A 14765-nucleotide genomic window follows, 5' to 3' on the forward strand; every position below is an offset into this window, starting at 1 on the left:
TCTTGGGGACCTGGCTTCAGGTCACAACAATGTCTAAGTACGTAGTGAATGGTTATAAGTTTCATACAGAGGATTGCTCTAAAAATAAAAATAGCAACAACAGCGGGGTGTGGGTTCAAGGTAGTGATGGCAACCAAGTTGGAGATATTGATTATTATGGTGTGGTCAAAGAAATATTACAACTAGAATATACAGGTTGGCCATATAAGAAATTGATACTCTTTAGATGCAAGTGGTTTGACCCAAATCCAACAAGAGGTACAAGAGTACACAACCAATACAACATAATTGAGGTTAATCATACGAGGGAGTATGATCGCTATGATCCTTTCATAATTGTACATAACGTTAGGCAAGTATATTATGCTCCTTATCCATTACGGCGGAATAAGTCCGATTGGTGGGTTGTAATAAAAACTAAGCCTGTAGGTAGGGTGGAAGTCGAGAATGTGTTAGATGTTGCATATCAAAACGATATCTCCAATATTCACCAAATAGATGATCAGTTAGAAAATGATTTAGAACATCCTGAACGCATATTGGAAGAAGTTGATATAAATGAAGTAACAATTATAGAAAATGAGGACGAAGAATCAACTGATGAAGCTCAAACAAGTGAGGACGAAGAATTCTCGGACGAGGAACAATACGTCGATGAGGATTAAAAAGTTGGGTTTTTAAAGCACTCTCGTTTTATAGCTAGTTTCTTATATGTTTCAATCTAAATGTATATTATATTATGCTGATGGCAGGCAAGGGTCAAGGTAACAATGACCCTACTAGTTCTCGGGGTCGAGAAAAGGGTAGGAAGGGAAAGAGGAGGGTAGAAAATAATACTCCCTCTTGTCCACCCTTTTCAGAGATGCCTATGTCTTATCCTCCACCACACGGCTATACTGAGCTGCCACAGCATCACGAGCCGTACACCTTCATTCAGACACCCAGTCTTCTATCACAAGGCCACAGGACTATACGTCCGACATACAGTCCAGCTACCTCACAGCCATCTGCATCACATCCACATGGATCACATCCCTACATATCACAGCCACATGGATCGCATCCACCCATGTCACAGCCACTCGGGTCACAGCCATCGGTATCACATCCACTTGGGTCGCATCCAGCTATGTCGCAGTCACAGGGATCGCAACCATCTTCATCATCGACTCCATCTATTGCAGGCCTTCGCCTGGGAGGCATTAGCTCTGACCCACCTACACCGTCTTCACATGCATCTGATACACATGCTTCGGATGGTGATGACGAGGTAGTGCATTATGATCGATATGGCAGGATCATCATAGTCCCTGAGGGTGATGGGTAAGTGTTATTCATTATTTTTGCGTCTATTGATTTGTAATATTTTTACTAAGATATTAATGTGTTTTTATTGTTAAATTGCAGGTTCAGGCCGGGTAATAAGACTACGAGGATAATCACCAATGCCATCAGAAAGCTTTATGATGGCCCTTATGCGACTTGGACTGATTGCCCATTCTCACTGAAGGAGCAAATTTTCAATCAATTTAAGGTATAAATGTTCTTTTAAACAGTTTAATAATTTATATTTATGATATTTCCATCTAATATTTAACTTTTGAAATACAGAGCAAGTGTGTATGGGAAGACCGCTATAGCGCGGAAGTGGCTATAAATTTTTATCATAAAGCTCGCAAGAGATTGGCGGATGCTTTCTCGAATGCTAGAAAGAAGAACAAGAGGCCTGGCTGGTTACTTGAGAATTTGTGGAGTGATTTGCAAAGGCAATGGCTTACCGCATAGTTCTTAAAGAGGAGCGAAAAAGGAAAGAAAGCTCGCGCATCCGAGAAGGGAGGCTCCTTACACACTGGAGGTACGATCAGCCTAGGGACAATAAAAAGAAGATTGGTACGTAATTGCTTAAATTATTTTACTTTTCTAAGTATATCTATTCTGTTTATTAACTAAATTAATTTATTTTCAGGAAAAGAAGTATGGGCGTCCAATGAGTCATGATGAGCTATTCAAGGAGACACATGTTGTGAAGAAGAAGAAAGAGGGGGATCAAGATAGGTGGGTCGAGGACCGGGCCTCGACTGCATATGTAAGCTTTCAATTTTATTTAAGTATTATAATTTACTTTTATAAAAAACTTGAAATACTGATTTAATTTAAAATAATATAGGGTCGCTACCAAAGTAACGTGGAGGAATTCATCCGTAGTCATCCAGCTGGTGAATCGGGTGAGCCAACCCAACCTTCGGACGAGGATGCTGAAAGAATATGGTTGGAGTCTGTTGGCGGTCCAAAATGGGGGAAGGTATACGGGCTTCCTACTAAAAACTTCCATCGCTATAAGTGTGGAATGCAAGGAATAGGGACTTTCTCGCAAGGCGAGCAACTTAATAGGGAGAGCCTCTCCGCTATGCGGGAGACAGTGACAAAGCTCACATCAGAGCTAGAAGCGGCCAAGGAAAGAGAAAGGCTTAGAGATGCTCAATTCCTTGGCATGCAAGCTCAGATCAGAACTCTCCTATCTAGTGGAGCTTTTCCGTTGCCCCGATCTCGTGAGTCATCTCCAGAGGGTCGACCTCCACGTGATCGTTCCTCCCGCCCTGCTCGTGATCGTTTCTCCCGCCCTCCACGTGATCGTGCTTCCCGTCCTCCACAAGACCGTTCTCTATATCGTCTTGTATATGAAAGTTCATCAGACGGTGATGATGATGTTGTACAAAACACCCCTTGACTTTTATATACTTTGAACTAGACAAATAGAACCAGTTTTGAACTAGTTGTAATTAGTTTTAACTTGATTTTGGATTTTTATGTTCAATTGAACTTTAATTTGTTAGTTTTAAAGTATTTATTGAATATTTTGGTTGTTGTTGTTGTGTTGTTGTTGTTGTTGTTGTTGTTGTTGTTGTGTTATTGTTGTTGTGTTGTTGTTGTTGTTGTTGTTGTTGCGTTGTTGTATTGGTATGCTGGCAGGTGGTTTAGCTGCCAAAACAGGCATTTTATGCCAAAATTAAACCCAGAAAAACCGACCAAAGTTGGTCGATTTTTAATAAAAAAAATAAATTATTCCAAAATACCGACCAAAGTTGGTCGGTTAATGAACATTGAATTCCCAGAATTCAACATTACCGACCAACTTTGCTCGGTATTTTGCCTGCATTGTTGAGATTACCGATCATAGTTGGTCGGTAATATTTAATTTTAATTATTTTTAAAAAATATATATATTTTTAATTACCGACCAAAGTTGGTTGGTTTTTTTTAATTTTAATAATTAATAAAAAAAATATAATTTAGTTAAACCGACTAACTTTGATCGGTAAAATTAAATTAATAAAATCTGTTTCCGACCAAAGTTGGTCGGTAAGTAATTAAACTTGTCAGATGGTCGTTTTAATATACCGACCAAAGTTGATCGGTAATTTCCGACCAACTTTGGTCGGTAAGCCATTCCGACCATCAAAACACCGTCCACACCGTAATGGTCGCGTTTTGGTCGGTAATTTGCCATAACCGACCAACGTTGGTCAGTATTTTTGGTCGGTTTTTAGCGAATTTCTAGTAGTGTAAGCATATATACAACAAACAACAACAACCCAGTATAATCTCACTAATGGGGTCTGGGGAGGGTAGTGTGTACGCAGACCTTACCTCTACCCTGGGGTAGAGAGGCTGTTTCCAATAGACCCTCGGCATCTTTCCCTCCAATAACTCCCCACCTTGCTCTTGGGGTGACTCGAACTCACAACCTCTTGGTTGGAAGTGGAGGGTGCTTACCATCAGAGCAACCCACCTTGTCAAAAACATATTGTCATATATGAATAAGCATATATAAAGACAGAATTGTCATTTCAAAATATTTAATTCACCAAAACGAACAATGAATAAAAAATAATCTTATCATAACTATCTGACCATTATTAATCTTAGCATTACCAAACATATTTAGTGTTATTCTTATACACATTACCAAATAACCCCTAAAGAAAAATTCAAAATTGACTGTGTAATTATTTAACAACAAAAAGAAGAAGAAAAAAGAAAGCCATCAGAGTTGACGAAGTGTGTGACATAAGCACACAAGTCATCTTTCGAGACACCTGTAAAATATGGATTTGATGAAAATAAGACTAATTCAAAATCCTGTACAATAAGAAGGCAATAGTAAAGAAGACAGTATCACAAACTAAGCCAAGAATTTTAAGCAATTAAGAAGTGAAAGATGGAAGAAATAAAATTGTTGGGTTCTTGGGCAAGTCCTTTTAGTTTAAGAGTTGAGATTGCTTTGAAACTCAAGGGTATTCAATATGAGTATATTGAAGAAGATCTGTTAAACAAGAGCGCTACACTTCTCAAGTACAATCCTGTACATAAAAAGATTCCACTGATTTTGCATAATGGGAAGCCAATTGCTGAGTCTCTTGTTATTCTTGAATATATTGATGAAACTTGGAAAGATGAAAGCCCCCTCCTACCAAAAGATCATAATCAAAGAGCAATGGCACGTTTCTGGGCTAACTTTTTGGATGAAAAGGTACGTTTTTCAAATGTCGGAAAATGACTTATTTTGTAGAACATATTTTCCTGAAATGACGTCTGGTTAGAGAGTAAAAATTCTTTTCTGAAAAAAAATATTAAGTGTCAAAGATTGATAATAATGTCTAAGTATTTATTAAAATGGTGAAACGAAGTTAAGACATAATTGTGAAGGAAATCTAATGACTATTTCTGAAAAACATTTTCCATAAAAATATTTTTGTTCATACCAAACACAGGAGATTTTGAAATATTTTATTTCAAAATCAACATTTTTATGTAATAACAAGTTTTATTGTCCAATCTCAGTGTTTGCCAGAGATGAAGAAACTTTGTTATGAAAGCAACAATGAAATAAGGGAGAAAGCGAGGGGAGAACTTCATGAACTCCTTAAACTTCTTGAGAATGAAATTATCAAAGATAAGAACTTTTTTGGAGTAAACAAAGTTGGATATATTGAGATTGTTTCTATTCTGATAACTTATTGGCTTGGAGTCATTCAAGAAGCATTGAAAGTGGACATATTGACGAAAGAGGAATTTCCAAATATATGTGCCTGGGCTGAAAATGTGATAAGCTTTAGCTTTATCAAGGAAAATCTGCCGCCTAGAGAAAAATTACTTGCATTTTACAAAATGTACGTCAAACCACTAAATGCTGTCATTTAAAGAATGTTCTCAGTAAACAAATCGAGAGATATGACTATGTAATGAAATCCACAAGGAAAAAGTTGTGTTTACAGGATGATGTATGTGTTGGTTTTTCCCGTAGAATTGTTTGTGTCGTTGCAATGGTGAAATATTTTTTTGCTTCTGCTTCTCTGTTGGGTTTTACCTTACCAATTAATGTTTTTCTGCTCTCAAAGGCGGACCTATGTTTTGAGTAGAGGGGTCATCGGGTTCTGTTAACTTCGACAAAAATTTTAGATATATGTGTATATAGATTGAAAATGGTCATATATTTTGTTTGGAATCCTTAAGATCAGAAATACAATGGGCGCGTTGATTGAGCAATTCGCTCATGCATCCGGCTACTTTCAAATCGTGGGTTCGCCTTTATCTTCTCCTAATTTTCAACTAAAACATCTTGTTAAATGTTGGAGGATAGGTCACAAATGGCGAGTATCCTTAAAATAGTGTGTCTTAACACACCTCAAACCTCACAACTTTCTCGGTTTCTCCAACATGAACAGGAGCAAAAACATCATGAGTAATATTCTATTACACCTTCAGTTTGAGTGTAGATGTAAAGCAAAAGATACTGATGTGGGGTCCATTGTGTCCATTGTTGGCAATAGACTTATGCCTATTTTGCATATACCATGGCAGATAAGCTTTGGTGAAAAATCTAACTTGAGCCAAAGTTTGAAAATAAGTGAAGGAGATTAAAAATATTCATGTGCACACTAGAGCCTACGGCTCTTTTTCTCCTATAAAAGGACCTCTTCCACTTGTTTATATACACTGTCAGAAAGAAAGAAAGAAAGAAAGAAAGAAGGGTATAAGAAAATAATCTGTGAGAAAAATAGAGAGTGTGAGCGATATTGTAGCGAGACGGGAATATCAAAAGAAAGTTATTTCTTTGGAGTGTTGTAGTGGTCTTTGGAGTATTTTATTCAAATATTGTAGTTGTCACTCTTTTATTCTTGTTGATTACCGTATCTCGGTATTACGTTATCATTTTGCTTTTATTAACGTGAATATTATTTATTGTGTGAGATTTATTCTCAATAACTGGTATCAGAGCACATTTTTTGCTCGTACACAAAAATACTATTCGCAGTCGATAACATTATACTCAAAAAATAAAAATGTCAGGAGTAAAGTACGAGGTAGTAAAATTCAACAAAGATAATGGTTTCTCAGCATGGCAAAGAAGGATGAGGGATCTGCTCATCCAACATGGACTACACAAGGTACTAGATGTTGATGCCAAAAAGTTTGATACTATGAAAGCTGAGGATTGGGTTAATTGGATAAAAAGGCTGCTAGTGCAATCAAGTTACACTTATCAGATAATGTGGTAAATAACATCATTGATGAAGACACTGCATGTGGTATTTGAACAAGGTTGAAAAGCCTATACATGTCCAAAACGATGACAAATAAATTATATCTGAAGAAACAATTATACGTCCTACACATGGGTGAAGGTATTAAGTTTTTGTCACATTTAAATGTGTTTAACAAACTAATCACACAGCTCGCCAACCTCGGAGTAAAAATTGAGGAAGAAGATAAAGCCATCTTGCTCTTGAACTCGTTGCCATCTTTGTATGATAATTTAGCAACAACCATCCTGCACGGTAAGACCATCATTGAGTTGAAAGATGTCACATCAGCTCTTCTACTCAATGAGAAGACGAAAAAGAAGTCTAGAAATCAAGGACATGCTCTTATCACAGAAGGTAGGGGCAGGAGTCACCAAAGAAGTTCAAGAAACTATGGTAGATCCGGAGGCCGTGGGAAGTCCAAGAACCGATCCAAATCAAAATCCAGAAATTGCTAAATATGCGATCAACCAGATCACTTCAAAAGCGACTTCCCAAATCTAATGAAGGGAAAAGGTGAAAGAAGTGGACAGAAGAATAACGACAACACAACTGTCACAGTACAAAATAATGTTAATATTGTTTTCTTTATAAATGAGAAAGATGAATGCATGCGCTTGGCAGGTCCAAAATCGGATTGGGTGGTTGACATAGAACCACGTCACACCGGTAAGAGATCATTTTTTACAGATATGCAGCAGGTAATTTCTGCACTGTGAGAATGGGTAACACAAGGTACTCAAAGATTTTGGGGATTGCTGACATTTGTATTAAGACAAATGTCGGATGCATATTAGTTCTAAAGGACGTGCAACAATTTGCGGATGAACTTAATCTCGGAAATTGCTTTGGACCGATATTGGTACGAGAACTATTTTTCGAATCAAAAGTGGAGACTTACCAAAAGATCATTGGTAATTGCAAAGGGAGTTTCTCGTGGAACGTTGTACAGGACAAATACAAAAATATGCGGAGGTGAATTGAACGCGACACAAGATGAGATTTCTGCAGATTTGTGGCACAAAAGAATAGGCCATATGAGCGAGAAGGAATTGCAGATTCTTGCAATTAAATCACTTATCTCTTTTGCTAAAGGTACGACGGTAAAACCTTGTGACCACTGTTTATTTCATAAACAACATAGAGTCTCATTTCAAATATCGTCTGAAAGAAAATTGAATATACTTGATTTGGTATATTCTGATGTTTGTGGTCCAATGGAGATAGAATCGATGGGCGGTAACAATTATTTTGTTGCTTTTATTGATGATTCTTCACGAAAATTGTGGGTTTATATCTTGATAATCAAAGATCAGGTGTTTCATGTTTTCCAAAAGTTTCATGCTCTAGTGGGAAGGGAGACATGCCAAAAGCTAAAGCGTCTCCGAAGTGACAATGGAGTTGAGTACACTTCAAGAGAATTTGAAGATTACTATTCAAGTCATAGGATCATACATGAAAAGACAATTCCTGAAACCCCACAGCACAATGGCGTAGTCGAAAGGATGAACCGCACCATTGTTGAGAAGGTGAGAAGCATGCTCAAAATGGCTAAACTGCCTACGTCATTCTGGGATGAAGTGGTTCAGACAGCCTGTTACCTGATCAATAGGAGTCCATCAGTTCCATTAGCGTTTGACATCAAGGATAGAGTTCCAACAAGGAAGTGTCCTACTCGCATCTGAAAGTGTTCAGTTGCAGAGCTTTTACACATGTACCAAAGGAGGAAAGAACAAAGCTGGATGATAAATATGTTCCCTACATATTCATCGGATATGGAGATGAAGAGTTCAGATATAAACTGTGGGATCCTGTAAAGAAGAAGGTAATCAGAATCAGAAATGTAGTATTCCGAGAAAGTGAAGTTGGAACTGTAGATGACTATAGAGAAGGCCAAGAATGGTATAATTCCTAACCTTGTTATAATTTCTTCTACTTCTAACTATCTCATAAGTAGGGTTGTGCATAACTTGGTAAATACTGAATTACCGTACCGAAACCGAAAACTTTGGTATTTGGTATTCGATATTTTGGTATTCGGTATGGTATTAGGTAATTTAAAAACAATTGGTATTAGGTATGGTATTTATTAATTTAAAATAAAATACCGAAACACAGATACCGTATCGAAATATATATTATATTACACAATGCACATATTATTAATTATAATAAAAATATAAAAAATTCTATAATTTTACTTTCCTTTATTCTTCAAGTTCATCAACTAACTCTAAGCAAGTAACAAGACATTTCTATTGATCAAATATATTCTTTTATATACAGTTTTCTCTCTCTATGTTGATATTTGTTGGTTTTGGACAAAACTTTTGTCAACAAACATTTTTAGTTTTGTACTTTTTAGTACTTTAATTAAGAATATTACAGTCTATGACTCTATGTACTAGTTAATATTCAAACCGAATAAACCGGTGTTACTGAAACCGAAAGGAGAAAAATCGAACCATACCGAATTTAATTAGGTACGGTATTGGTATAGCATTTTAAGAAATCGAATACCGAACCGAAATATCTAAATATCGTATCGTACCTTACCGACCGATGAACACCCCTACCCACAAGTACAGAAAGTATGACTAACGAGGTTGCCGAGTAGAGGGAGCAACCTAATGAGGTTATTGAGCAGGGGGAGCAACTTGATGATAATGTCGAGCAAGTGAAGTACCCCACTGAGGGAGAAGAACAACCACAACCTTTGAGGAGATCAGAAAAGCCAAAGGTAGAGTCATGCAGGTACGCTTCTACAGAATATGTCCTTATAAGTGATGAGGGGGAACCAGAAAGTATTACGGAGGTGTTGTCCCATCCAGAAAAGAGCCAATGGAGGAAAGCCATGCAAGAAGAAATGGCATCTCTACAGAAAAATAGCACGTACAAGCTGGTTGAACTTTTAAAGGGTAAAAGACCACTCAAATGCAAGTGGGTCTTTAAACTCAAGAAAGATCGAAATGGCAAGGTGGTCAGATACATAGCTCGATTGGTGGTAAAAGGCTTCAAACAGAAGAAAGGTATTGATTTTGACAAAATTTCTCACCCGTTGTCAAAATAATTTCTATTCGAACAATTTTGAGCTTCGCAGCTAGCCTAAATCTTGAAGTGGAGCAGTTAGACGTAAAAACTGCATTTCTTCAAAAAGATTTCGAAGAAGAGATTTATATGGAGCAGCCAGAAGGATTTGAAGTAGCTGAAAAGAAACATATGGTGTGCAAATTGCACCAAGGCAGTGGTACATGAAGTTTGACTCATTCATGAAAATTCAAACATACATAAAGACCTATTGTGATCCATATGTATACTTCAAAAGATTTTCTGATAATAACTTTATTATATTATTGTTGTATGTGGATGACATGTTGATTGTACGACAAGACAAGGAGCTGATTGAAATTGAAGAGAGATTTGTCCAAGTCATTTGATATGAAGGACTTGGGCCCAACACAACAAATTCTGGGGATGAAGACTGTTCGAGAGAGAATACGTAGAAAGTTATGGCTATCTCAAGAGAAGTACATTGAACATGTACTGGAATGCCTCAACATGAAGAGTGCTAAGCCAGTCAGTACACCTTTTACTGGTCATTTGAAGTTAAGCAAGAGGTTGTGTCCTACAACAAACGAGGATAAAGAGAGCATGGATATAGTTCCTTATTCTTCAGCAGTCAGAAGTTTGATGTATGCAATGGTATGTACCAGACCAGATATTGCTCATACAGTTGGTGTTGTTAGCAGGTTCCTTGAGAATCCTGGAAAAGAATACTAGGAAGTAGTCAAGTGGATACTCAAGTACCTGAGAGGTACCTCTGAAGACTGTTTGTGTTTTGGAGGATCTGGTCCAATCTTAAAGGGTTACACAGATGCTAATATGGAAGGTGATCTTGATAATCGTAAATCTACTACTGGATACATGTTCACATTTTCGGGGGGGAGCTATATCATGGCAGTCTAAGTTGCAAAAATGCATCGCACTCTCTACAATTGAAGTAGAGTATATTAGCGCTACGAAAGCTGGAAAGGAGATGGTATGGCTGAAACAGTTTCTTCAAGAACTTGGATTGCACCGGAAGAAATATATAATCTATTGTGACAGTCAAAGTGCAATAGACTTGAGCAAAAATACCATGTATCATGCAAGGACGAAGCATATATGTTTACCCGTAAAACGGTATAGTTGAATTTATACGTGGTTTCTAGACAAGTGTATTAATTCAATCCCAAAATAATAAAATAACTGAAGAAATACGCAATACTTAGCCTTGAAATGAAGACAAAATAGTAGAAACAATATTTCCGGGAGCAGGGCTTCTGGGCACAACAGTAATGAAATCAAGGAGTAAGAAGATAAAATTGTATAAAGTTTCGAATTGATTATACCATAAGTTTGCAAGAAAAATTGTGTGTTTTACAATGATAATAGAGCTCACTATTTATAGTTGCACCTAGGGAACAAGGTCCTAGGATCATGCCCTTCTTTAATGTCAATTATGAGGGCCATTAAAGAATGTGTAACGGTGAGCATAAATAACAAATTTTTTGTAATGGGCAGTGTACTAAATGTTGTAGAATATTCTCCGTTAAATGTTACCGGGTGCTAGGTATTTATTGCATCTTTATGAGCGTCATTCTTTTCGGTGACAAATGAAACAATTTTCTTTGGTTTTAGCTATTCTCTTCTTTTGGCTCCACGTGTCACTCTCTTATGCAACCACTTGGCATAACATATTTTACCATATACAGATAGTCATCCTGCATTCCAGTGACATAACTTTGTGTCACCGAAAAGTTGGTAGAAATATTCTTTTTGGCAAAAATTTCTCTGCTCCCCTCTGAAAAGCTTTTGACGGTTGATTAGACACACGTCTCTTCGCATTTAATGCCCCGAACACGCATCATCCCACGATTTAGTCTTACTTTTACCGGTTATCGAGGTAATCATGGCCACGAATTTAGCCGCCTAAACCTTTACTTATACGCATCAACATCCTTTATTCATACTTCAAAATTCTCCAAACTCTCTCACACTCTCTTCACTCAACTTGTATTTTGTTCTTCAACCTTTATTTAACTCTCTTCAAACGAGAAAAGCTTTTCCTTCTTCCATAACATACAATGGCTTCTTCTTCAAAAAAATACCAGTTCCTCAAAGAACAAAAACAAAGCTGAAGACGCCGCTCCTCCAACAGTGAGCGCCATCATCCCTAGAAGTCTTTTCACAACAAAGGACTTTGAAGAGAAATTTCCTTCTATTAGCCCTCGTACATGGGCCGTTAGCAGATATCTTTCTTTCATCCGTCCTTCTAGCATTCCTGCTATGAAGAAAGATTGTTGTTACCAGGATTTAAACATTATCGCTCCTGACCTGGCGGAGCGGGTAACCTTACCCAAGAAGGGTTTTACGTAATTCTATATGTATCCCTTCACTTTGGGGACATTTTCTCTGAGTGGAGAGCTTGACTCCGTCATTAAGGAGTTTTGCCACCGCTACCAAATGTGTTTGGCACATATGAGTCCCTCCATGTGGAGGATGATTTCTTGCCTTCAGCGCTGATCACGTCCAAACCACACCTCAATAGAGATATAAAACGGCCATATGAAATAATAGAAACCCAACTAAGAGTCGGGGTCGAATCCACAACGAGCTAAGATATGAGTTAGGGGTATATATTTCAATTTGCGCAATTGGATTATCAAGATTACACTTCCACAACAAAGATTTGTTTTCTATTCTGACGTTACTCTAATGATTGCAAAATAAAGAAAGAAGACCAGATATAATTGTTTTTAAGTTTTTTCTAAATGGATAAAAAGCCTAGGGCTGTGACCATGACCTAGGTGTTTGCCTAATGAGATAAATACTTTAATGCTTATTTTGTCGATTGAGATGTATTATAGCTCTCAACTCTTAATTACGCACTCAATACCTCTCGGTCAGAGAGTGGTTTTGCCCAATTTGGCTTTCTCAAGAACAAATGGGTATCACCCAAAATAGTTGATAAAAGCTCAAGTCAGGTTATTGTTATCTCTAGGTTGAACTCTTTAATTGGGTTAATTAATCTCTCAATTGACCCAATTCCTTATTAGCCTAGTTATCCTAGAATAGGTCCCTCTTTCTCAAGTAGAGACTAAGTGAAATAGGCATGAATCAATGTTTGCAACCATTAATCAATGTTTTCAACCATGAATCAATGTTTGCAACCATTAAGTCAAATACTCATTATGGGCTTTGAAGAAAATAAAGATGAAATGCTAATTAAACTCATAATGGAAGATTAAAATGATTAAATCTAATGTTAAAATACGCAAATAAGCTAAAACTTCCTAAAATAGCAAAGAGAAATGGCTACAACAACTTTCTATGTTAAAAACTTGACCTAATTTTGTGAAACTTATTTATTTATACAAGGCCAAAAATCTCGGACAAAAATGCCCCTCAAGAGGTTCTGCGGCCGCACAATTTCACGTGCGGTCAGCAGATTTCTTCATTTGGCAGGAACTGGAGTTCTGCGGCCGCACATTTCTGAACTGCGGTCGCGAGGCATTCTTCTTCGGCCACATATTTTTGGACTGCGGCCGTAAGGCAACACTTATGCAGTCCGCACAATTAGGACTGTGGCCACAAGGCACTCTTCTGCGGCCGCACAAATCTTGTGCGGTTCGCAATTCGCAAAAGCTCTTGGACTTGGTCTTTTTGCATACTCTCTCTTATATTTGACTCTTAGCTCAGCTTTACGGCCGCACAATTCATGTGCGGTCCGCACTTTCCTCTTTGTTTGTGGCCGCATATGGAATTCTGCGGTCCGCAATTTCTTCTGCGATTTTTGCATAATTTCATTAGTCTCGGGAACACAATCTAATACTTTTAGACTAAAACTAAAGCTAAAATGCTCTAATAAGTAGTCAAAATCACCCCTTATCAACTCCCCCAAACTTAAATCTTTGCTTGTCCTCAAGCAAATAAATTAGTTCTCACCTCCAAATGTTAAGGGTCATATCAGCGAGTCAAAGGTGAGCCATCCACACATCAGTTGGGACCAACAATTACTCACACTACTCATGTATTATCAACAAGGTGACAAGTTAAACATTCATACACATATAGCTCTAATGTGACATTTGAGATTCAAGAATTGACTTTACTCATGAAGGACTCTTGCTCTATCATGTAGGTCATGGTGGACTCCAAACTCTTCCTCCTCTACTTTCCATTTGCCTGGCTCACTCAAGAAATTTAGCACTCAATCCAAAGATTTACGAAAGGTTCACTCATCTCTCTCAAGAGAATGTCGCAAGTACGGCTTCAAGTACCATAGGCTTGCCCATCATGTAGATCGCCACTAATGTAAGCTCACTCGGCTTGAAATCAAGTAGGACTTCTTTCGGGATATAATGAACGCTTTTGGATTAGTGTTGGATACAGTGTGGGTGAGTGGTTGCACATTTCCTTAAGCACTCCATTTTTCATTTCTCGGCTCACACTTTGCCAATTCTTTGATGCACTTTCTTTTCCCTAGGGAACTAGAGAGACTTAACATCACTCTTTCTTGATCATTACATTCATTTTATCCCTCTTTTATTTATCCATGTTTGGGAACATTACCTCTCTTTGAATCCATTCAACTCTTTCACTTATTCACCTTTTGTTTTTTGCGTTTTTCTTTTTGTTCTTTTCTTTTTCTTGCCTTTTGTTTTCATAATTTCTTTTCTCTTTTTTTTTGTGCCTTGATACGTTTTAGCCATTTGTTTCACAAGAGAGTTAAGGAAAGTTCGGATGCCAAGAGAGGGTCATGACAAAACGGGTAAAGGCTTGTAACATGGTTATCAAATGAGAAAGGCTCGAGGCTCAAAGGGGTTGACTAGGGATAACAACATTGGTGGGAAATAGAAAACTCAAATGGGCCAAGGAAAGCCTACAATCACTTCTACAGCCAAGCAGAACATAAGATTTCGCCTTAAAATACATTCGGGGCAAGTTCTAGACCTTCCGCACGGGTACTTGGACTAGCAACAAAGCATCTTACCCCTCACACAACTAGATTGTTAAAGAGGATAGAGTCGAGGGCCCACAACGACCACATTCAAGATTGAAAATCACTATAGTTCAATTAAACTACTCGATGGTTGCCAAAGTCAACACAAGTGTCACAAAGTCACTAACTAGCGCTAT

At 37.6% G+C, this 14765-nt stretch overlaps 1 protein-coding gene across 1 annotated transcript; it reads left to right on the forward strand.

Annotated features, from left to right (window-relative positions):
• The first annotated feature begins 4147 nt into the window (after positions 1 to 4147).
• LOC107806905 (glutathione S-transferase U8) lies at positions 4148 to 5347 on the forward strand. Its single transcript, XM_016631180.2, has 2 exons — positions 4148 to 4531; positions 4843 to 5347. Exons 1-2 carry the CDS (start codon positions 4220 to 4222, stop codon positions 5200 to 5202), a joined length of 672 nt encoding a protein of 223 aa, XP_016486666.1. The 5' UTR covers positions 4148 to 4219; the 3' UTR covers positions 5203 to 5347.
• The last annotated feature ends 9418 nt before the right edge of the window (positions 5348 to 14765 follow it).

The sequence above is a fragment of the Nicotiana tabacum genome, chromosome 2, assembly GCF_000715075.1.
Source record: "Nicotiana tabacum cultivar K326 chromosome 2, ASM71507v2, whole genome shotgun sequence".
In the NCBI taxonomy this organism is placed as follows: domain Eukaryota; kingdom Viridiplantae; phylum Streptophyta; class Magnoliopsida; order Solanales; family Solanaceae; genus Nicotiana; species Nicotiana tabacum.